The sequence below is a fragment of the Molothrus aeneus genome, unplaced genomic scaffold (assembly GCF_037042795.1).
Source record: "Molothrus aeneus isolate 106 unplaced genomic scaffold, BPBGC_Maene_1.0 scaffold_71, whole genome shotgun sequence".
Taxonomy (NCBI): Eukaryota; Metazoa; Chordata; class Aves; order Passeriformes; family Icteridae; genus Molothrus; species Molothrus aeneus.
In genome coordinates this window covers 410040-434349 of record NW_027099223.1, presented here as the reverse complement: position 1 = coordinate 434349, position 24310 = coordinate 410040, and the positions used below count along the sequence as shown (strand labels likewise).

Here is a 24310-nt window from a genome sequence, read left to right as displayed (position 1 = left end):
AAGCGGGACGGGAAGGGAAAGCCCGGGACGAGGGTACAGGGAGGCTGGGCAGAGGAAGGAGAGAGGGGGAACAGAAGGGAGTAGCGGGCTAGGGACAGGACAGGAAGGAGCCGGGTTTGTGGGAGGAGAGGGAATGGGGGAAAGGGAGCGAGAGAAGGCGAATACGGGGAGAAGGAAGGAGGGCTAGAGAGAGGGACAGGCGGGGAAGCCCCCCAGAGCCCCGGCTGCACCCCGAGCCCGGCCCGGCGCCTCGCCCTGCCCGGGATGCTGCGCTCGGCGGAGCTCGGCTCGCTCCGGAGACGCTCGGCTCGAGTCGGCTACTGTCGGCTAAACTCGGCTACTGTCGGCTAAACTCGGCTACTGTCGGCTAAACTCGGCTACTGTCGGCTGCACTCGCCTCTTCGGCAGAGCTCGGCTCGCTTCGGCCCAACTCCCAGCCGCTCTGTGCCTTCGGCGCGCCTCGGCTCCGCTCGCCTCGGCTCGGCTCCCTGACGGCGGGCGGGCAAGTGCCGCCGCCTCACGTTCAGCTCGCCCAGCTCGGGGTTCTCCCGCTGCCGCGTCCCGCGGGCGGCCCGGCCATGGCGCGGACACGACCGGGAGCGCGGGCTCGGGCAGGAGCTCATTAGGCTGGGACCGCACTGGCGCTAATTAGCGCGCACGAGAGCGGCAGGCTCGCTTCGCCTGAGCTCGGCTCGCTTCGCTCCAGGCAGCCTCGGAAGCCTCGCCTCGGTTCGCTCGAGGCCGTCAGGGTCGGCCGCTCTCGCCTTGCTTCGGCCGAGCTCGTGCGATTCCCCCGAAGGCGGCGTCGTTCGGTTGTGTTTTTAGAAATATCTTTCTCTATCGATTGTATCTTTCTATAGTTAGATTTATATTTCTAGAATACTTCTATTAATCCAAATAAAAACCCCATCTCTAACCAAATAAATACAATAAATGCCTTCTTTTAAACGATATTGAAATATTTTTATTTATACTTTGTAGAATTACATTCACATTTATATTTATAGTTTCTTTTGATGCAATCTATTAATAATTATCTATAATATCTATAAAATTCTAGACATGTATTTAAAGTATTATTTATATTATGTATCGTATCTACTGCTGCAACTGATTTTTCCTTCTACTTTTAAACTGTATGTATTTATGATATATTTCTAGACTTAGTTTTCTGCCTTCATATTGTTTGTATTTTTAATTTTTATAATCAAAACCCTGCCTACTGACAAGTAAAAAAACCCTGCTTTATTTAACGACTTAAAAAATATTTTTATATTTATAATTTTCCTATTTCTATTTATCATTTGCTCTCTAGTACGTGATAACATACCTGCTCCTGCACCGCAGTGGGGCTCCCTCTCCTGGGCACCTCGGGGTGCCCCCAACGGCATCAGAGCCCCGAGTCTTCACCCCCCCTTTTCCTCTAGTTAGAAACTACACTGGAACTTTTTTCTGGAAACAAAGACACGACCTAAATCCTCTCCCCATGTCCTAGACAGATAGATGTTCAGTTCTTAGTTGACTGGGCAGCAGTTTCTTCAATAGAACGAGAAACAATATGGAAACGTTTTAGCTACAAGCAAATAGGCAAATCTGAACAAGGTCCTGGTGGCCAGCCGCTGCAGTTATTTTGAAGCCATTTTTTAAACAATCAAGTACTGATCCCACAAAAAATAAAGCAAAAAGCTGACTACTGGCTAAGAAAGAAGGAAAAATTAACTTTTGACGACAACAACAACATTCCAAGGACACAGGCTTTTTTCCAATCTCATACCTTATTACTACCTCTCTTGGGAATTCTCATCGTGGATCCCAAAAGGAATAAATCCCTCAGTGTGTCCTAAAGCACCAAGGAGCTACCTACAAGTGAAGGTGGCTACTTTCAGTGCAGACACAGCTGATGACACAGCAGTAGCGCAGTTCTATGCTGCACAGGGATAATACTGTCTCCTCTTCTCCAGCAGCTGACTCTCTCCTGCCATGGTTTCTGTAAATGCATCAGAGCACGACCTTAAACACAAACAGGCAAGAAAACACCATCAGAAGTCTTTCATTAAGCACTACAAGAAGGGTTCCAAGCAGAGACCAACAGAATTTCAAGGAAGCAGTATGCAATTAAACCACCTCAGACTCGTTCAAGTATCCGGCAGGTAGATGGAACCAAAATGGAACCATTCAGAAACGACAAAGAAAACCTCCCCAAGTATTTATACAGGAGTCCTTAACGTCAGAAATGGGATGACAGGTTATGTTCAGATAAGATGAATGTTTATTTGGATGTAGAAATAAACTTCTCTCATGGTCCTTTGCCAAAAAATAGAACCTACAAGTGAACACCTACACCTGCCTAAAGAGACCTAACGAGCCCCTGGCAGCCACCGGCATCAAAGCACAGGGGATGTTTCTAATCCAGGCTAAGGAGAACAATATCACCTTTTGTTCTCTCCAGTTTGTTTCCTCTGCAGTCCTATTTGCTTCTTATGATTTTTACACTCTCTGTATCTTCTCGGGCAGCGCTGAGTCTGACGACCAGGATACGAGAGTCCTTCCCTGCCCTACGGAGAGAACCAGGAAAAAAAGTTAAAAAAAGAACAGGGCAGTTTGAAGCTAATACTTCCGACGAGAAGCAGCACCTGACAAACAGAGTGAACAAAGCGTGACACCTCCCTGGGGACAGAAGACTTACAAACTCTCCGGGATTTACAATCCTAGTAACCAAGCCCTTCAGCACAGCAGCCAAGTGTCCCATTAGGTGGTGCTGCACCAAAGAATGATCCGAGAGGTTCCAAAGAGTGAAACGCACGTTATTTTCCAAAGACGTAAAATCGTGCAAAATAACAAAACTACAATAGATCTAAACTACAGGGCAAGAGTACAAGTGTTAACTTGAGGAGCTGGAACCATCCAGGTGAGCAACTGCTAACTGGATCCTCAACAGAGTCTGAGGAACCCTCCAGGATACAGAAGGGTTTTCCCCAGAAATTACACAGGCCGAGTTTTGATAGAAGTACACTTGCCAGATGCTCAGAAACGTCACCCATCCTCCTCCGGGTGTCCTGAGAGAGCTGCGAATGGCTCTCACGTGGTTTGAGCTGGTTCTGTAAGGGCTCAGGGTGAATTTCACCAGATGCAACCAAACTGGGCAACACCCAGTGGGACAGAAGGAACCCAAAGCTTGGGTAAGCAGAGCTCCAGCAAATACTGAGGAAACGGACAGAACAGGGTAACAAATAATAAACATACCTTTTTTTTTTTTTTTTTTTTTTCAGATGAGCAAAACAATTAAGGAGAAGGTGGAAAACTCACCATGACTGAACATTTCATCACCGGTAAGCTGACCATCCTTAGCATAGAGGATTCCAAATTTAAAATTCACCGATCCCTGGAAAATAAAACCAAATATTATTTGGTAAACAGTCAAACAGAAGACATAACAATTTGGGTCCTCTAATCTTTGCATACATCCTACACATCAGAACATACATTTTATACTATCTCCTACTACACGATAATTTACCTTTAAACTTTGATAGTATAGCATAAAACCATTAACTTAGATGGGTGATCAATTATTATTAAGTTGGTGCTTCAAGTTATTTTTGCTGTCAGGTTCAAAAAAACATTACTTCTTTTTACTGTAACGAGCAATTGATTTAGAAGTCATCAAAAGCCCATCAAAATACAAAGCTGTACTCACCGGACGGGTCTGTGGGCAAGAAGTAGTCAGGCTTGTACTCACCTCTTGCCCTTCAAGAACCAATAAATCCTGTCAACAAAAACAGCATCTTTAGCCCCCTCCTATTAAAGATTCTACAAGGATGATGGTTTTATTTGTGTTTAGAAGTTTGGATTTGAAATGGCCAGTTCAATGGATAAAGAGACAGTTTAAGTAGTATTAGATTATTATTATTATTATTATTATTATTATTATTATTATTATTATTATTATTATTATTATTATTAGCTACTGGAAGAAACAAACCAGTAGTATCTATACTTAATTACTTCTATTTCCAGGAAATCATAAAGAAAAAGAACCAAACAAAAAAAAGTCACTTCCTACCTTTTGTATCTCAGGATGAAAAATGTCTCTTGGGCTCTTCTCCAGTTTCTCCAGACTCCTGGCACTGAAATGCAAATGAACGAGTGCTTTAGAGGAGGGCAAGTGCACATTCCAACCCCAAACCACCAACCGATTGCAGTTACAGCGCTTACAAAATGAATCGTTCCCAGAGCCTCTGGGAAATGGAACGGTTGGTGCAACTGCCATTTCTTCCCCAAAATACTAACTTCCAACACTTCCTAAACTTAGTTTGCATTTTAAAAACAGAAATTAGGGAGACTCAGGGTGGAGATCAGGTTGAAATTGATTTCCTTCTAAAGCACAGGGCTCTGTTCCATCACCCTTCACTTTGGCTCCACACAGAATCACGGGGAGCATTTTAGGAGGGCCCAAGAACCAATTCTATTTCTCTCTTTTTTCTAGTTCTCTCTCTTCCTAAATCATTCAAGGCAAGTCAAATGAAAAAGGACAAGTTCAGCATCAAATTCACACTTTTTCCCTTTGTCTGCTCAAGAACAGGCTTTTAAACCACTTCTTGCTGCCTTCAACGATTAAGACTTGCAAAACAGTTTCGCAAGTTTGATAGGTTTATCATAAAAACCACAGAACGCAAGCTCTGAATTACAGGAAAAGGTACACAGGCAAATATCTCAGCTGATGGTGGCTTATTTGTAAACACATACCTTAACGGAGATTGCACTGAGAATGTTTCAGTGGGACTCTAAGGGAAAAGTATTTTCTGAGTACCCTGTAAACAAGAAAAGCTAGGATATATTACAGGACATACCCACTTGTTCTGCATATTCAAATAGGATTATCAATAAAAACATTTAAGAAGGAAGAAAACCAAGGTAATTTTACTCAGCTATATTTGCTGCCGATTTAGAGAAAAAAAAAAAAAAAAGTCACGGGTGCTGCAAAGAAAAAAAAAAAAGTGAACCAGAAACGCCTACAGTAGAACTTTAAAACAATTGCTTGGATAAAAGCAGCTCATGGAACATGAAGTAGAAAAAAAGCGAAACCAGTATCAGACCTGCCTATTTTCTTACCATTGCGCAAGAAAAATCTGACAAGCGGTATAAAGTCACTGCCTAAAACCGATCCTAGGATGTAACCAAGAACAATTGAGGCATTTGCTAATCTAAACGGAAACCTTTTCCGGACCCTAGTGTCAAATCACACGTTTTGTCTTGCAGCAGCTCGAGGCTGGAGAGCATTTCCCCTGGGGGTCGGGAGGGTAGGGGCACAAGGGGCTGAGTTTGCGGATCGCACCTGTGCCAGCAGAAGGATCCAGCCCGCGCGCTTCTTGCGCTCGCCATTCTCCGGGCCATCGCTGTGTTTTACTGCTCAGCGATGCCGCTCCATCTGTTTGCGTGGAAGAAAGAGCCACGAGCACTGAGGCACTCAGCAGCCGTGTCATTCCAGCGCTGTCAAGCGCTCTCTGCTCGCAAGGCTGAGCACGCCGCGGAGCCGCCTCCGCAGCCGCTCGTCCGCCCCCGCCCGCAGCAGCGGCAGCAGCCCGAGGGACACGGCTGCAGCTCGGCGGCTCCCGCGCCTCCGCCAGCCGCCGCACAGTGACCGCGGCAGCGCCCGGCGCCGCTCGCCCGGGGCGGCTCCTGCAGCTCCCGGTCCGCGGCAGCAAAGCACCGCCTGGCGCTCCGCCATCGGCGGGCGGCAGCGCGCCGCGCCCGAGCTGAGCCCCCGCCACCAGGACCGCTGAGCGAGGCCGAGGCACCGGGCGGACGCCCCTTCCGCGCCTCTCGGCTCCGTGCGGGCGGCCGGACGGAGGCTTCGCCCCTCCAGCGTCGCTGCCGCGGCTCCGTCCCGCGCGGGAGAGGCGCTGGGAGCCCCCCGCGCCCAGCCCGCTCCCCCGGCGCGCAGCCGCCTCTGCCCGCCAGCCATTCATATGGCGCGTTGGCCGTTGCGTCAGACGCCGCGCTTTACGGCCGCAGGGCCTGCCGGGAGTTGTAGTCTTGGACTGACAGCCACCGCTCCGTTTTCCGCCACCGGGAGCTGCGCTCCCGCCAGGGGATCAAACGGCTCCTTCGCTCGTGGGCGCGGAAGCACCTTAGGCAGCACCGCCCCTCCCGAATGTCCTTTCTTTTCCACTCCAACTCTTTCTTCTTGTTTTCACTCTGTTTTTCACCCCCTTTTCCACTTTCGCTCTTTCTTTTTCACTCTCACCCTTTTCCTTTTTCATTTTTTTTCTTCCTTTCTCTTCCCTCTATTTTTTTTTTCTTCCTTTCCTTTTTCCTTTTCTTTCTTTCTCTCTTTCTTTCTTTCTTTCTTTCTGTCTTTCTCTTTCTGTCTCCCTTTCTCTATTTCTTTCTCTCTCTTTCTTTCTTTCTGTCTCTCTCTCTCTTTCTCTCTCTTTCTTTCTGTCTCTCTCTCTCTTTCTTTCTTTCTTTCTTTCTTTTTCTTTCTCTCTCTTTCTTTCTCTCTCTTTCTTTCTCTCTCTCTTTCTTTCTTTCTCTCTTTAATTCTTTCTCTCTTTCTTTCCCTGTATTTTTAATCTTGGCTTTCCATTCTAGCTTTAGAATAAAAAAGCAGCAGTAGAAACATTCAGGCTACCGGGGAGTGCAAAAAACCCCAAAACGGTAATGATTTTAGGAAAACTATTTCCTCCATGGGAGCTGAAATTTTCTACAGCTGCAGGTGGCATAGAGCTTTTATTTCTTCTTCTAGATAGTTTGTACTTAATACTCTACTTATACAGCGCCCCCTGCCGTCTGCTTTGGCGCACTGCAGGCACAGCGCCCCCTGCCGTCTGCATGGGCGCACTGCAGGCACAGCGCCCCCTGCCGTCTGCATGGGCGCACTGAAAGCACAGCGCCCCCTGCCGTCTGCGCCGGAGAACTGCAGGCACAGCGCCCCCTGCCCTCTGGACCGGCGCACTGCAGGCAGAGTGCCGCCTAATGACGTCAGCCCATCGACACGGCGCCCTGTCCCGGACACGCCCACTCGGGAGGCCGTCGCCATCTTGTACGGCATTCCGTGACGGCCACGGCGCTGCCAGCCTATATGGCACAATTTTACGGCAGTCGCGCTTTACGGCACCTTTTACGACAGTCGCGCTTTACGGCACTTTAATTTTTTTGCGACAGTCGCGCTTTACGTCACCTTTCACGACAGTCGCGCTTTACGGCACATTTTACGACAGTCGCGCTTTACGGCCCCGTTTGCGACCGTCGCGCTTTACGACACATTTTACGACAGTTCTGCTTTACGACACCTTTTGCGACAGTCGCGATTCACGGCAGTTTTACGACAGTCGCGCTTTACGGTAGTTTTACGACAGTCGCCCTTTACGGCAGTTTTGCGACAGTCGCGCTTTACGGTGCCTTTTGCGACAGTCGCGCTTTACGGCACTACCCTTTATGGAACTTTTATGGTACTTTACAGCACTTTATGGTTTTTATTTTGTTTTTAATTTATTTTAAATTTATTTTAATTTTTTAATTTTATTTTTTACTTAATGTTTTTTTTAATTTTTTCTATTTTTAAAGCTTTTTATTTTATTTTTAAAATTTTATTTACTTATTATTTTTAATTTTTCTATTTTTAAAGCATTTATTTTTTATTTTTATTTTTTAATTAAATTTTATTTCTATTTTTTCTATTTTTAAAGCTTTAATTTTATTTTTTAATTTTATTTTTTATTTTTCTATTTTTAAAGCTTTCTGTATTTTTCTAATTTTATTTTTTATTTTTAATTTTTCTATTTTTAAAGGTTTTTAGTTTTTTTTATTTAGTGCTGCCCAGACCAACTCAAGCTGGTGATTGTGGTGGTATTTGAGGGTCTTGCATTACGGCACTACCTTTTATGGAACGATTACAGCACTTTACAGCACTTTACAGTTTTTATTTTGTTTTTCATTTATTTTAAATTAATTTTGTTTTTTTAATTTTACTTAATTTTCATTTTTAATTTATATATTTTAAAAGCTTTTTATTTTTTTAAATTTTATTTTTTATTTAATTTCTATTTTTACTTTTTCTATTTTTAAAGCTATTTTATTTTTTAATTTTATTTTTTAGTTTTAATTTTTCTATTTTTAAAGCTTTTATTTTATTTTTCTATTTTTTATTTACTTAGTTTTAATTTTTCTATATGTAAAGGTTTTTATTTTATTAATTTTATTTTTTATTTACTTACTATTTTTAATTTTTCTATTTCTAAAGCTTTTTATTTTAATTTTTTAATCTTATTTTTTATTTTAGTTTTTATTTTTCTATTTTTAAAGCATTTATTTTTTATTTTAATTTTTAATTTATTTTGTATTTTTATTTTTTTTTTTAGAGCTTTAATTTTATTTTTTAATTTTATTTTTTATTTTTCTATTTTTAAAGCTTTTATTTTATTTTTCTAATTTTATTTTTTATTTATTTTTTATTTTTAATTTTTCTATTTTTAAAGCATTTATTTTATTTTTTTATTTTATTTTTTATTAAATGTTTATTTTTAAATTTCTATTTTAAAAGATTTGATTTAATTTATTAAATTTTATTTTTTATTTTTAAGTTTTCTATTTTTAAAGGTTTTTAGTTTTTTTTATTTAGTGCTGCCCAGACCAACTCAAGCTGGTGATTGTGGTGGTGTTTGAGGGTCTTGCATTACGGCACTACCTTTTAGGTACTTTTAGCACTTTACAGCACTTTACAGTTTTTATTTTGTTTTTCATTTATTTTAAAGTAATTTTGTTTTTTAAAATTTTATTTAATTTTTATTTTTAATTTTTTTATTTTTAAAGCATTTTATTACGTTTTATTTGGTGCTGCCCAAACCTGCTGTAGTGCATTTTTATACTTTGTAATACTTTGAAGTCATTTTGTTTTGTATCCCCATATTTTTCCCAAATGGTTTATCCCAGACTGTACCCCCCTCCTTCTACCTGTGTTATCCCTCTCCTGGGATGAGATCATCCCCAAATGCCCACCCTGCCTCTCTGTCAATCACTCAGCCTCCCATCCCCTCCATGCAGAAGTTTCGGTCCAAGTCGTCGAGTGATGAGCCAGAGGCCGGGGTCAGCCCCCCAAGCCTTGCCCCATACGCTGTCCTGTATGTCTGGATCCCCCAGCATCCATCCCTTAGGGTCACTTATTGGTTGGTAAAATGTTATCTACTTTTGGTTTCCACCTCCCTTTAAATGTAACCTTGACACATCTCCCGGGGCTCTCGGCAGGAGGCCCCTGAGGTGCAGGAGCTCCTTTGGGACTCCTAATAAAACCTTGGATTAACCCCTGCTAAGAGTCGGCCCTTTATCATCTACCGCTGTCTCTGGTGTCTCTTGTGCTGCACAGGGGCCCAGCCCAGGTGCCCTCAGCACCCTCGGGGCACACACAGAGAGTGTCTCCCCCCAGCCCAGGTGCCCTCAGCACCCGCGGGGCACAGAGAGTGTCTCCCCCCAGCCCAGGTGCCCTCAGTACCCTCGGGGCACAGAGGGTGTCTCCCTGCTCTCAGCCGTGTTGGGGCTGCCCCCCCGGTGTCTGCCGACTCGGGACCGGACGAGGGTTACTGAGAGGCTCGCACAAACCCGCTCGGCCACTGATTGTGGTGGTGTTTGAGGGTCCCCAGGACGAGGGAAGAGACGAGAATCTTGACTCCACCTTTCAGAAGGCTGAAATATTATTTTATCATCTCTATTATATTAAAAGAAAATGAGATAGTAGAACTATACTAAAAGAGCAAGGAGACATCAGAAAGCTGGAAAGGAATGAATAATAAAAACCTGGGACTGCTCACAGCCCCGACGCAGCTGGACCATGATTGGTCATCAAGTAGAAACAATGCACAGGAGACCAATCCAAGATGCCCCTGTTGCTAAACCATCTCCAGCCCACACTCCACAGCCAGCAGATTGTTACCGGTTCCATTTCCGTTCTGAGGCTTCTCAGGAGAAAAATCCCAGCAAAAGGATTTTCATCAAACACGTCAGTGCCAGGTGATGGCACAGGCAGCATCGGCCGGCCGAGGTCACTGTGTCATCCCTGCCAGCCCAGGTGTCACAGCAAGGAGCAGAGAGTTCACCCTGTACTCACCCTGCCCTGCCAAGGGACCGGCTGCCAAAACAGAGCCGTGCCATGCATGCCAGTGTCTGCATGGCAGAGAGAGGACATGAAAAGCCACTGAGGAAACTGCCACCTCCTCCCTCAACTCTGCCCTGCAGGCCGGGCCATGGGCAGCCACTTTGGGAAGGCTGCATTTGCTGCCCATCAGCTGCTCTGTGTCTGACAGGAATTGAAATAGCCCACGTTTGGGTTGGTGCTTAGCAGAGGGCAGGGAGGAGAAAGGGAGAAGGCTGTGCTGCAGGCCAGGTGGATCCAGGCAGAGCCAATTTGGGCAGCAGCCTTGTCTAACAGCATTTCATTTTCCACTTCTACTACATTACATTTCATTTTGCACTTCTGCTAGAACTGCATGTCAACAGCTTTCAAATATCCTCCTCAGTCCCAGCAGCCTGCTTGAAAGTGCTGTGTCTTTATCAGACCATTGATGGTCCTTCTGAAATGTGAGTCTCACTGGCTGCATCCAAACCTTGTGCTTGAACAGCATTCCTAAAAATTAAAGCAGATTGGGCCTTTGGGGAAGAAGGGGCTGCAAAGCATCTCCTAAAGCATTTTCTACTCCAATTTCATTGTGAGGAAATACACCTGAAGGATGATGCAGGGATTAGGATTGAGACAAAGATGAGTTTGGTAAGTCAATTTTACTTTGAGAGCTTGAGAAGCACAGGAAGCCCAAGTGATGATCCCAGAGGGTTGAACACAGAGGTTTCACCCTCCCAGATATACAAGGGCCTTACCTTAAAACCACTGCTCACAGCACACAGCTGTCTCAACACTGCATTAATGTTTTCTCCTCTTTGTGCATGTGTAGAATTGAAATCCCTCTTGGGGAAGAAGCTTATTCCAAGTAAATTCCGAAACTATCAGCTGAAAAAAACCCTGAAATGTTCTTTCCTATCCTTGTATATTTTTAAAGCCTTTGACATTTGAAACACTGTTCCCCTGCATGGCCTTCTCCTAATCCCAGCTTCTCAGAAGGCCCAAGGGGACAGGGTTGGCCAAGGGTGGAGCTGTTCTGGATTTGTTGGTGGTGCCTTGTAGTGAACGGTGTGTTCAGAGCTGCTCTGCTGGTTCTGCCTATCACTTTGACAGGGAAGAAGTGTGCTGGGATATGATAAATCACTAAATTGTCACTTCTAAATGCTGCTTGCAATGAAAATACTGTGCATAAACCCTCCTAAATGGTGTTAAATTTGTCTGCTGTATTTCTTCCCTCCCACCCCACCACTGCTGCTCTAAGATCCCTTAGTAGCTCAGTCTTTCTTTGTGTTTTGTTTGACATTTATGCCCACTTTCCCCAAAGCTCTGGGGGTTCTTTTTAAAATATGATATCGATTTTTTTCTTGGTTTTAAAAAAAACCTGAAATACACACACTAAAGAAGCAGGTCTCCATGGCTCAGCCCTGAGTGGTAAAGGAAGAGCAGCAGGAAGGGTGGTTTGTGGTGCTGGAGAAAGTCTCTGCCAGGCTTAAAGGAGCATCCCACTTCCACAGATGACTTTTTTTTTTTTAATGAGTTATGGTGCTGGCAAGATCTGGAAAGAGTGCAAGTCCCTCATTCCTGTTTGGATGTCTTGTTTTAAGAAATGTGTTCTTTCAGTTCTTGGAGAGCATAGTTTTGGATTCATCCTCACATCCTCCAGTCTTGGTGGCTCTATTGTTTTTTAATTTCCCTTTCTCTGCCCTTTTCCCTGCACTCACTCCCCTGATGGCTGCAGGGGATGTGATTCAGGCACTCATCACTGCTCTGCAGCTGCTTTACAGAGCTAAAACTGACTGGGTCTCTCACCCTCCTCTCATAGCAGTGGTGCAGAGTGAGGCACATGGCAGGGCAGGGCTTTTAGCTGTTGTTTTATCTTCTGGTTTGATGTTTAACACATGAGGCAGAACCCCAAGCCCTGCTCACCATGTCAGGCTAGGCTGCAGGGGAACACATTGAGAGCAACACAGTGGCTGCACCACAACCACCATCAATCAATCCGATAGAAAAAGGGTTTAAGGCTTCTAACAGTGCCACGGTGACTGAGCTGAGCCCAACCTGGGTCTAGCTTAATCCCTGATCTGTGTAAAGCCCTCTTCTGTGCTTTCCTGAGGCTGGGACAGCTGGAGAGGTTGCTCTCCATGAGCACAGGATGGCAGCTGTGGGCTGAAACTCGCTGAGCTGCCTCCCCAGTAGGGGATGGGATTGTGAGGGATTTAAAAGAAAAAACATTACAAAGTCTTTGTCAGTCTGCCATGCTCACTTAAGCTGGCTGTTGGTGATTTGTAGTATTTTTTAAAAGAAAAACCAAATGCTTTCCCTTTACAAGGAAATATGCTATGAAGAGGGCTTCAAAGGAAAGGTGATTAGTTACTATCCAACTGTTGCTAAATTCATTGCTTGATGGTCCATATACTGCATCTTTTAATGTTACTGATACAGACCATTCCCAAGCTGTTTGATAATTATTTATCAGCCATCTGCATCAGCATCATCTGCATGACCAGTGATGGCCAAAAAGCAGGAAGGAGAGAAAGGACTTAAGCTGTAGGCAGGAAAGGGAAGGCAGAAACCAAGCAGCAAACAATTGGCACCTGGGCTCCATTGAAGACTAAAAGTGGGAAAAAATGTCTTACTTGAAAAATCTGCCTATTGTGTGTGCAGTCTCCAAGGGGAAACAAACAAACCCATTCAAAGGAAGGGAAAAAAAGGCAAAGAATTAAAAAATCCTTGTGCTGTTATGCAGAATTGGGGGGTTTAACTCTTCCCAATCTCTTCCCAGTCTCAGGCAGAAATATTTCTATAACCAAACCATCTCCCTTTTTAAAGCATTTAGCTGGATTGAGTAATTTCTTAAGTCCTCCATCATCAGGACCAGTTTGGGTTTGGCAGCTCAAACACCTTGGCAAGGCCAGGACAACTTCAGTGGATCTCCCTGTCCTGAAAGAGAGGAGAAAAGGGAAGTTAAGCTCACTGCAGAATCAAAGCCTCCTGCACTTCATCTTTTGGCTTAGATTGCTCACCATGGAGTATGAGCCATAAAAAAAGGGGAGGTGGCACCAAATTGAATTAAAAAGTGCCCTTTCCCAGTGCTTTTTTCCAGACATTCAAAGGAAGCTAATTTTTCTTCTAGCATTCTTTCCCTCATTTTAGCAGAACCATTCTCATCCCAGACCCCACTCAGCAGTTGTTCAATCTTTTGGCACTGGATCTGGACAAAGGAAGGGACACATCTGGGTCACAGGAAAGCACGGAGAGAAACCCTCCAAAACTGGACAGAGAAAAATGAAATGCAGGAAGACTTACCTGCAGCTGGATGCTCTTTGCACTGGGCTTCCTTTAAAGGAATGGATTTGCTGCTAAACACATCTCAGGCTCAGATGTGACCAGGGAGAAGGTGGGATGGAGATGAGGAGTCAGACATGGAATAACCAGGGAGATGCAGGGCCCAGGAACATGAAGGATGGAGAAGAGAAGGAACAGGGATTGTTCTCCTTGTTTAGATCCATCAGTGCTGGGAGCTTGGGAAGCACATGAGGGTACCAGAGGGATGCTGGGCAGGAGCAGAAGAACTCCAGGATAAGGGCAAGCTGCTCCCACTCCAGGGCTGGGCCAGGGAATGAGGGGAATTATTTCTCTCCCCTTTCCAGTGGGATGCAGGTGCCACCCCATGCAGAGGCAGGAAAACTGCCTTGCAATCAAGTACAAAACCTGCCTGGCAAGCCCAGGATGCCAGCAGCCATTTCTCCTGGATTTCCTGCTTACAGGCATTTTAAGCTTGCTTTGTCTCAAAATGCCCTTTTTTGCCAAGGGCATTCCCATTTCTTTTGGGTCCTGAACAGAGGTTTGGAAAGCTGACTTTGATGAGGGAACTGTTTCCTATTTTGATCTGTGTTAACTTGGAGTTTCCCTTGGCACCAAAATTAGGGGGTGAACCCAACCCTTGAAAGGCCATAAGATCCTAACTATCCAATCCCCAATCCCCTCAGCATTGGCTTGTAGAACCTTCTCAGGGTTAATTTAGCAACCTTAAGGGTTTGGCAAGTTCACGATCTGGAGCGGTGGCCAGTGGAAAGTAAAACGCCCAGGCTAGATAAGTGTCCAGCCAACCTCCAGCCAGGAAGGCACTTCCCCAACACGAAGTCAGGGCCCGGTGCCTAGCGATGACAGGCTTACGGACGAGTGGCCGCAGTAGTGAGCTCCGAAGTCGCAGGATGAAATGAAGAGGCGACTCTCAGTTTCTTCAGGGAGGGTGGTTTTATTGGTAGGGAAAACGTGGAGAACGAGCTGAGAGCCTCGAGGCAAGAAAACCTCGGGTTTTACAGAGGGTGGGGGGGGTCAAAGATAGCAAATCAGAGAAGGATACACTAAGGATTGGCATAATCGGAGAACCAATCAAACACAGTTGTGGGAGGGACCCTGGCCCCTAACCCAATCACCCGACACCCTGGCCCGAACTATCTAGAAAAAGAGGCAGGGGTGTCGAGTGACAGGCAGGCAGCCAGGGGTGGGGGACAAGAAAGATACATTTACTAACCAAGACAACTGGGGAGGGGTTTGGGGATTGACACAAACTGGTAACAGGGCAGGACCTTCTGAGAGAAGAATGGGGGGAAAACTGAACAAACATAAAACACACCACAACAAGGATCGAAACAACCAAAAAGATTCATGAAAAAGAAACGGAACTGAGGCTGGCTAAAAGCTGACGACTCATTACAACAATTCAGTGAAAAGGAAGCAGGAGTGATCCTGTGAAAAACGCCAATCACTTGTTTTTAAAATTTTAAAAGTTTACCAGTAATTACATGCTTATAAAAATAGTAATACAATCCGAGTAATAATAATTTGGACAAATTAAATTAGGACAATATGAGACAATAGAGACAAAGAGTTACAGACAGTCCGGGTACCTTTTTCTGGGCAGCATAAGCCCGAAAAAGGACCCCCGTTAACAAAGGATTAACCCTTAAAAACAACAGCCTGTTGCATATTCATACATCTCATACATGAGGAATAAATTCCATTCAGACACAGGATTCTGTCTGGTCATCATCAACTTCCTCTGAATCCTAACAGCGCCTTCGAGGCAGGAAGAAGTTCGTTTCTTCTAATAAGAGAGCAATAAATTCTTTTTCTCTGAAAGATTTAGGTGTCCTGTAGCTGCTATCTCACTGCAAGTCCTTTCTTTAAAAAAAGTCTCCTACATAACATAGTTTCTATTTTAACATTTTGTTATAACCTAAAACTATATTTAGCACGCTATTGAAGAGAATTAATACAGCATTACTTTTTAACACAACACATATTCATTTTAATATTTGTGAAAAGCCACTCACAAAATACGGATTTTTCACATTTTCAATACTCACCAAGCCATCTGGCCAGAGTTCTGTGCCCACCGAGGACACAGAAACCAGCAGGGACCTTCCTCCCATTCTCCAGCACAGGCTTCTTCCCTCCACACGCAGGGAGCTGCAGCCACTCAGGGAACACCGACTTAGTCACAACAGGAGAGGCACAAGGATAATCTGGAACTCGTTGCGACCTCAATGCCGCCCAGACCCAGGAGAAAGCACTCTTACCATCAGACGGAGCGGGGTATTTCCTGTACCGCCCTCTCTTCGCCCTACCCAAGGCGCATGAGCACACTGCCGCCATCATTGGAAGGGCAAGTGAGTGCCGCCCTCAGCCGCCATCTCGGGTGTGGCGTAAAAGTGACCCTTTTTTGTCTCCCCTTTCCAATTTTCACCCTCAGCAGAGGCAGGAAAACTGCCTTGCAATCAAGTACAAAACCTGCCTGGCAAGCCCAGGATGCCAGCAGCCGTTTCTCCTGGATTTCCTCTCCGCAATCTTTGGTACTGGCAGAAGCCACTCCCGGCCGAGCTGCCATCTTTGTTGTGGTACCCTTAAGCATCCCCCGCTCCTCACACAGGCGTTTCTCTTGCTGGCTGCCTCAACCCAGTCCCGACGCCGATCCCGTGCTCTCAGCGCCATTTTCTGCTGCTTTTCCCGGCGGGAGAAAACGGTTGGCGGGGTTAGCGGCACTGGAACCCCACGAATCGCGGCAGGGAGCGGCGGAGACGCCTCTGCCGGAGTCCTGCCGCGGCCGCCATCTTGAGTGCGGCTGGAGCCCTACCCGGCTCACGCAGGATCCTGGTACGCGGGCGCTTCGCCATCTTGAAATGGGAGCTCTGTCCCCTCCGCACCTCCGCCGCCCACCGAAACCGGCCCCGCCGCTGTCGTTCTTCCCAGCCGCCGCCCCGCACGGCGGCCCCTCAAGCCCGGCCGCGCCCCTTTGCACTCCTCACTGTGCTTCGCCGCTCCCCTCTGTGCACAGCACCGCTCTGTGCCCACAAGGTGGCAGCACCGTCCCCCGCCCGGGCCGGGCTGGACGCGCCTTGGGGCAGGCAGGGAACAGAGACCGAAGCTGCCGGAGATTGATTTTGGATTGATTCCCTTCAGCCCCAGCAGCTGTTCCTACGGTTTAAGGGCACTTGATTGGTTTATTCCTAGGTAAAAACGTTATAACATTGGTTTCAAAACGACTACGCATCTCTAGTCAGAGTTTCCTGCATTCCTGTATACAATAGAATGGATAGATTATTTCCAAATCATTCTTTCCAAATGGTTTTAGAGATAAATTCCAATTCTTTGCCCACACCTATAAAAACGAAAAACTTGACAGGTTTTGGTGTTCTACACCCACCCCTCCGTGTGAATTTTCTGGCAGCTTTTGGTCCCTCTGGGGCAGGGTAACCCAGCATGACCCCCCCTCATTCCCCACTCACCTGCTCCTCCATCACAGCCTGGTGTGACCATGTTCACAGGAGTCTTAGGATGAGGGAAGAGACGAGGAGTTGACTCCATGTTTCAGAAGGCTTGATTTATTATTTTATGATCTATATTCTATTAAAAGAATAGAAGAAAGGATTTCAGCAGAAGGCTAGCTAAGAATAGAAAAAGAAAAATGATTTCACAAAGGCTTGTGTCTCGGACAGAGAGTCCGAGCCAGCTGGATGTGATTGGCCATGAATTAGAAACAACCACATGAGACCAATCACAGATGCACCTGTTGCATTCCACAGCAGCAGATAATCATTGTTTACATTTTGTTCCTGAGGCCTCTCAGGAGAAAAAATGCTAAGGAGAGGATTTTTCAGAAAATATCATGGCTACAGCCTGGCTCTCCCTCCTAGGGACATTGCGGTGCCCCAAATGCCATCAGAGCCCCCAAGTCTCCAGCCCCTCTCCCTCAGCCTTACTTCCTCACCCCCAAAGAAGGCACAGAAGGAATCAAACTGCCCTGGACAGCAGAGTGGTGCTTTATTCAAGCCCTTTCCATGAGTACATCTCCCCCAAAAGGGACTCTGCTGCAACAAGAATGGGGGGCAGCCCCCAGAAGTTCCTCCCCAGCCCTGCAGTCACAAGAGAGAGGCAGAAAGAGGGAGGGGCAGCAGAGAGGACACAGGAAGAAAAGTAAGAACGGGGTGCAGAATGAAGTTGAAAAAACAACCAAAAACAAAAACAACAACAAAACCTGGGATGGGAAGCATAACAGAGAGGGATTAAAAAAGAACGGGTTTTGGTTCCTCAACTCTTCCTCATCAATTTCCTTATTGGTGACATTCAGCAGTGATGCCAAACAAGCACAGAAAACAAGTGCAGAAGAAATGCAGATAGTCAGCAGCCACCACCTATCAAAATTCATTTTAAATAGTGTTCAAAGGTCTCTAAGAGCAAGGTGAGGTGTAAATGGAGATACTCACACAGAAGTACTGCCAGCTGCTATTTTCAACATTTCCTCTGAGTTTCCTTTTCACTTGTTTATCTCTCACCTAAACAAGAGAAAAAAAACCCAAACAAATGTGACCTTTCAGGCACACAAAAAATGTAGTTGGTCCTTAAGAAAGCATTTTATTCTGCCTGTATAATAACGTGTTGGGAACAGTAGGAGCTTTTAGCAAAACGTCTCTGTGCTGTTGCAGTTGTTGTGCCACTGTGAGAAATCACAGGCATGGCTGCAAGGCTCCTGCAGCTCACCCTGGTGCGGGTCAGAGACCACTTATCCCTGCAGGGATCCCTGGGAATAATGATGGTGGGAAATGTGGAGGGAGCTGGATGAATAAATACTTGCCATTTCCTTACCAAAAAACCCCTCAAAACAAATCTATAAAAACAGTTTGCCTCTGAATTAGGAGAATTTCAATTAACTCTTTTAGGTCTGCTTTTGGTTCAACATTCATCAATCTGAATTGGAATATGCATAGAGGAAGTAATTAAAGGTAGCTGAAATTTAAGAATAAAGGTCTATTTCCTTGTTCATAACCTACATTGAAAGACATTAAAACCCAGTGTTTTGCTTTAGAGCTGCTTGGCATTGACTTCATTCAGTCTTAGACTCATTAGGTTATAAAAAACACAGGGAAATATATTCTCTGTTTCATGAAGAATGCATTATTAATGAGAAAGGCATAGCTTTATCAGAGTCACTGCTGATACCAACATTGCTTGGCTAAGTTCAAAGTACTGACACAAGAACATCATAACAAAAGCAACGCCCAACAGAACCTCAAACATAAAGACACAGTTCAAAGTTTTTCAGATGTCCTACAGTTGCTAAGGTATCTCCAGAAAGGTGAGCAAACTGAAAATAGCACAGGAAATTTTAAACCCATTTCTCTTTTTTTTTCCCCTTAACTTCCTTGTGGGCAAGAGAAAACTCCTAATCCAGGGAATGAAATGTAGTTTTCATACCTCAGTCATGAGTAGTCCCCTCAGTTTCAAGCAGACCCAGTGCTCAGTGAAATCTTAGAAAGGGTCAAATCATCAGTATGAAATTCCAATTCTGTAGAGAGCTTTTTGGATAATTGGTTAGCTGAGAAAGGACATTTCGATGTGATACCGATGGATAAGGATAGGAGAAACAAGCTGAGAACTAAGCAACCAGTGTCCAATCACTGACAAAGGTCACAGTGACCTTCTCTGAAACGGGAAGACGGGGGAGAAAATCGCTTGCCAGAAAATGTAGATATCTTAGGTAGAAAAGTTAGAAGAATGCAAACATAGAAGCAAAATAATTGTTAGAAGATAGAAGTAGGTGTGGTTGATCTAAGTGTGCTTAACCAATAATGAGCTCAGCTTTTGCAATATGTATAAGCTTCATTAACACCAATATAAATATGTGTGAGTTTTCAATAAACTTCGGGATTTGCTATTCACGCATATGGTGTGTCGCATTTCTCCCGCCATTCACGACACAATTCTATTTGTGAAAGTAGCTATTTTTTCTCCATTCCCCTCCCTCCCCAACATCAAGTGGGAAAGGCTCAAATTGAAAAATAATTCTTACAAAATTATACTTTGACCTAATAAGTTCGCTACAAGTTGCACCAGAAAGAGAAAGGAGAGCAGAATCAGAGGTTATCAAACTCAATAGAAAATCCAGCTCATGCTATCTCCAAAAGCCTCATTTCATTTATCCAGAATTTAAAAAAAAACCCCACATAATAAAAACTTCACATATTTTGTTAAATGCTTTCATTTCTATCTGAAATATTAATTATTACTCTGCTTTTCAGAAGTGAATTAGAAAGTTTTCTGCACCCACCTTCCCCAAATCTGATTCTAAGTGCTTGCCAGTTTAATCCCTTAGGAAGCAAAAGTAGCCCCATGTGTCTCAGGATCAATAGAAACTAAACAACAAAGCTTGACAGTCTATTAAATTGTCAATAAAGTGAATAAATATTTTCCACTGTAGAGACAGCTATCACCAGCCTGTGAATTTGGCTAGGGCAGGTTTAGTGAAGAAAAAACGAGGTCTTCATTGCCAAATCAGTCAGGAGTTGTTCTACTCTACTGCCAGTGTGAGGTGAGTGTAAACAGCACATTCCTCACAGCATCCCCCACAAAGAATTCCTCTTGAAAATGAAGGCTGCTTTTGAGTTGGACCCAATAGATGAGAACTCCCTGGTGTAGCACAGTGATGGCAGCATGGCCAGGCTCTGCACTGGAAGGCTGGGACCCAGCAGCAGATTCCTGACCAGATCTCCAAGGCTGAGTGTGCAGGGGTGCTGTGGTGGCCTGGCCCCCCTGGCCGCGCACTTCCAGCCACCATCACTTCCTCTCAGAAGGACAGGAGAGAAAATAAGAAAAGCAGGAACTGGAAAGCTCAGGCTAAAGTCAGGCAGGTCACTGATGAAACAGAGTTAACTTGAAAAATCTTATTTATCAGCAAATAAAAAGAGTATTTAATTATGTTATTACACACTATTATTAGACAGTCAGCCAGCCAGCCTGACCCCAAGCATGCTGCAGCATCGGGACCAGGCAGTGCCCATCTCCCAGGAGCTGATTTACCCATCCTTCTCAAGGGAATTGACCTGCACACAGTTCCACAGTGGAGCTGCCAGGCTGCCAATAAAAATATCTCTGGCTAAGAGTCAAACCCTAATACATAAACCATATTAAATGATTAAATGATATTGTGTTACTGGCTCTTTCTTCTATTTCAAATTTTGAAAATTATTCCCAAGAATTTTCAAAAGATTTCATAGGAAAAAGGTCGTTTTATGCTAAGATGTAAGGTGTGCATGATTGAATGTTTCATTCCACATCCTTACAAGCTGAGCCTTGACCAAGTTAAGAGGTGGAAGGACATGCTCACTGTAACGGAAAGATGGAAATAATGAAACTCTGAACACAAGAGAAAGGTTCACAGAAAAATTAAAATTCCTTGCTAAGCCAAGACAAAGGAGATAATTTTATCCAACAGATAGAAAAGCTCAGGTCAGAATAGTGACCGTTGCTTCTCAAGAGCAACATCCACTGAAACGCACAGTCTGCAGGTGGAATAAGGTTAAACCTTCCCAAAATGGGAAAAAACCCTTGACTCTGACCTCGATTATTTCATCATCTACACTTATTTACCATTTGGAAAATAGTACTAGAGTGTTCTTGTGACTTAAAAATCTTTGTCTGAAAAATCACCACATTAGAGAAAATTTTACGTCAGGATAACCTCGTGTTGAAATTATCCAGAAGAACAGGATAAAGTGAAATGATCATGCTGCAGACCTTTTTCTGATTTTTAGCAAATAGAATGCACTCGTATTGAGGGATGTTTTGAAAAAAAACAAACACATTGACATTACTGCATGGTCATGTGAAAAATATTCCTCTTCATCTTCAGTGCCTCTCACAGAATTAACACCAGGATGAAGTTGCCAAAGTGAAAAACACTGTCTAAGGAGTGGTGTTGCCCCACACACGGGATACCTGTGTGTGCTTCAGAGAGATTCATCCTGAGTTTGCTCCAGCCCCTGTAAACACCATAAACATGAGGCAACCATGGGACTGTTCCACAGCTTCTCTCCAAGCTTGTGACATGGGTTTATGCCCCCAATAGCTATTGCAAGGAGTACAAGTCAACAGCAAGGGGTGGCAGAATTGGACAAAAATACCAGCATTATTGGCATGTGAGAAATTAAATATTGATTGCCTAAAAGATCTGAACTCTGCACCTTACCTAGTGCAACTTCCATATTGAGGGTTTTAAACAGACACTGTAATTTACAACTTCTAATTTTTATGTCCTGTAGATGTGAAATCCCCAGCCACCAATCCAGAGTAACCACCTGAGTAACCAACTATTTGCTATTAAGATTTTATACCACCTTCTCCAGAGTAACCACCTGAGTAACCAACTATTTGCTATTAAGATATTATACCATTGTAAGCCTTATTGCTTACAATGTTCCTTTTCAGCAAACATACGGGTTGCATGACTACCTAAACTCAACGTATCCCCCACCATTTGTAAACTGTTACCAAGAGAAACTGTTTTTTCTGTGCTAATTGTTGACATCATATATTAGCAGGAATAGAGTGAGCATGGAGTAAGATTTTACACAGCAAAACAAAGAAGGCTCATAGACAGTAAACCCTGGATCCCAGCCCCAAAATCCTCTTTTATACTCATTTCTTTGGCTTTAGGAAGACATTAGGACAGCCTGCAGCTTCGCAGAAATTGAACAATGACAATCCTAGCTAAAGCAGCTGTTCTGCAGATGCAAAGGAAGATGTAGAATGTTTCCTGGACAAGCAGCCTGAAAATGACTCTCTCACAGATGAATAAGCATCAACACAAAACACACTGTTACAAACCTACTATTTCCATATAACAGATAATGAAAAACCATCTGTCCATTCTGGCTATTTGCCAAGCAGCCAGCCCAGCACACCATTTTACTACCTGTATCTAAGGTATCCTACTAATAAAGAATATTTCTCAACTGTTTTCATTTTGTCTGCACATGCTGATTAATAACTCCATCATTTAACCCACCTCTTCCAAAGTCAGTCATGTACATAACAAGGAGATTAATTCCTGAAAGTATAACTGTGCTCCTCTTTTGGATTTGGAGAAAAAAAAAAGCCTCTTTAGTGAAATCAGTGAAAATTAGGGCCAACATCTTATTCTGCAGGAATTTCCCCAGTTAAGCATAATATTTCTATGGCCTTCTAATGATCAATATCCTGTGCTCTCAATATCCAGTTCCTGTCCTGGTTGTCTTTTAGATACCAGAAGCCAGTGGGTATTAAGAGATAAATTGTACTCAGCGCTACTTTAGTCCAACATTTAACATGAAGAGGATGTTTGCAATTAAAATTCACACAATGCAGTATTTGAAGTGAACACATTTCACTATCAGTAGCAGCACAAGGCAATGATGAAAAATCCACAATGGCGTGGTACTGTGTGCTGCATTATGCAAATGGATGCAGCAAAGGTCAAAGCTCATCTCAATCTCATAATTATGTCGTCTATAGAGAATAATTAATTTACAGTGTGCTTTCTTATTTTGTGTACCACAACACTAAAAGCCATTTTATTTGTGAATTTTCTTGCTTTATATCGCAGAGAGAAATACATCAACGGCTTTCAATTTCCTCTTTGGGAACCAGGGGGGAAGGGAAGGCACAGCTCTTTATTTTCCATAGCAACACCAGGCTACAATTAAGCACCAAAAATACTGCCTTTTAATTACTCAAATGCTGTTCAATTTCAGTGTTTAGGAATGAGATTGCTGTGCCCAACAGCTGCCTCATGTTACAAGGGCACAAGTGTTTGAACAACTTCCATGAAGCAAGCAGTGCTGTAAGGATGCAGTTATATTGCACAGCTCCCTACAGAGGGTCACAGGTGAGACGTAGGATATATTTGTGAATTACTGAGGCCCTGTGCTGGGGATGGGAAGTGGGATCCAGAGCAAAAAGTTTGTGAAGCTGGACCATAAAAAGCCAGGATGCAAACCTGAGTCTGAGGTGCTGGTGGCAAGTTGGCAAACTGGTGTTCCATGAGTTCTGATTCTGATACTCTAATCCCCATCTTCTCCATCCACCGGGCCAGCTCTGTTTTCCTCTCTCTGCCAAAAAAACCAAGAATTCCTCAGCTCGGTAAGAAAAATAGCCTCCAAGAGCGATGCAGCCCAAGGTACCTGATGCAACCTCTTTTTCACACCTATTTTTAAATACATGTTACACATCCAGAGATTTTAAAAGAGTGGTCCTCTGACATAAGCCTCAGGAGAACAACTCTCTAAGCAATAGGATGAGATGTTGGTGTTCTTTCAAATCCAAGGGATCTTATTCCTTACTCTCAAATATTTGTACTGATTTGGCATTTTGAGCTGGAAGCTAAATAGAGCTGCCTGGGAATCAGATGGGGTCACACTGCACAGATGACAGAAAACTGCCATGACCAAGAAGCAGTAATTCTCTTACAGGAACCCCTGTTTTACACAACTGGTTTACACAATTAACTGAGGACTAATTGATCCCACAGGAAATCTGTCATTCATCAGGAACTTTAACTTCCCAATTCCAGCTTCACTTGCTGTAGCTTATTTTTTCCTTCTGTTTTCTAGGAAGCTGCCTGCTTGTGGTTGTTTCTAAGGAACCTGAACAACGTGACCTTCATGTGATCCAGTGGCTTCTAAAGCTCATTCCCTACTCCTTGCACAGGTCAGAACAACTCTTGTGTGGTTTTTATGTCCCTTAGGTGACAAACTTGCACACAGGCAAGCACCTTTCCCCATCCCTAGAGATCATCTGTCACTGTTACCTCGAGTGTTCATCACAAGATGCAGAACTAGACCAGTGGCAATGCCATCCAAACTCACACAGATCCAGCTGTCCTTC

At 44.2% G+C, this 24310-nt stretch overlaps 1 protein-coding gene and 1 long non-coding RNA gene across 2 annotated transcripts; both read right to left on the bottom strand.

Annotated features, from left to right (window-relative positions):
* Positions 1–938: 938 nt before the first annotated feature.
* LOC136571151 (DNA-dependent protein kinase catalytic subunit-like) lies at positions 939–15981 on the bottom strand. The gene is made up of 8 exons (XM_066571511.1): positions 15900–15981; positions 15481–15607; positions 4747–4811; positions 4064–4127; positions 3740–3766; positions 3307–3382; positions 2434–2555; positions 939–2010 (listed from the first exon to the last, which is right to left on the bottom strand). Exons 6-8 carry the CDS (start codon positions 3349–3351, stop codon positions 1923–1925), a joined length of 255 nt encoding a protein of 84 aa, XP_066427608.1. The 5' UTR covers positions 3352–3382; positions 3740–3766; positions 4064–4127; positions 4747–4811; positions 15481–15607; positions 15900–15981; the 3' UTR covers positions 939–1922.
* A 971-nt stretch (positions 15982–16952) lies between these two features.
* Positions 16953–23455, bottom strand: LOC136571145 (uncharacterized). Its single transcript, XR_010785649.1, has 3 exons — positions 23424–23455; positions 17878–17946; positions 16953–17017 (listed from the first exon to the last, which is right to left on the bottom strand). It is a non-coding gene; the product is annotated as an uncharacterized lncRNA (long non-coding RNA).
* Between the last annotated feature and the right edge of the window lie 855 nt (positions 23456–24310).

Bases quoted from the DNA above. Each gene is read 5' to 3' on its own strand.
- LOC136571151 (XM_066571511.1), bottom strand. From the start codon at position 3,351: ATGCTAAGGATGGTCAGCTTACCGGTGATGAAATGTTCAGTCATG. The intron at 2,556-3,306 runs GTGAGTTTTCCA...TTCTCTCCGTAG, and splicing joins TGATGAAATGTTCAGTCATG to GGCAGGGAAGGACTCTCGTA. The intron at 2,011-2,433 runs GTGATATTGTTC...TTTGTGTTTAAG, and splicing joins CAAACTGGAGAGAACAAAAG to GTCGTGCTCTGATGCATTTA.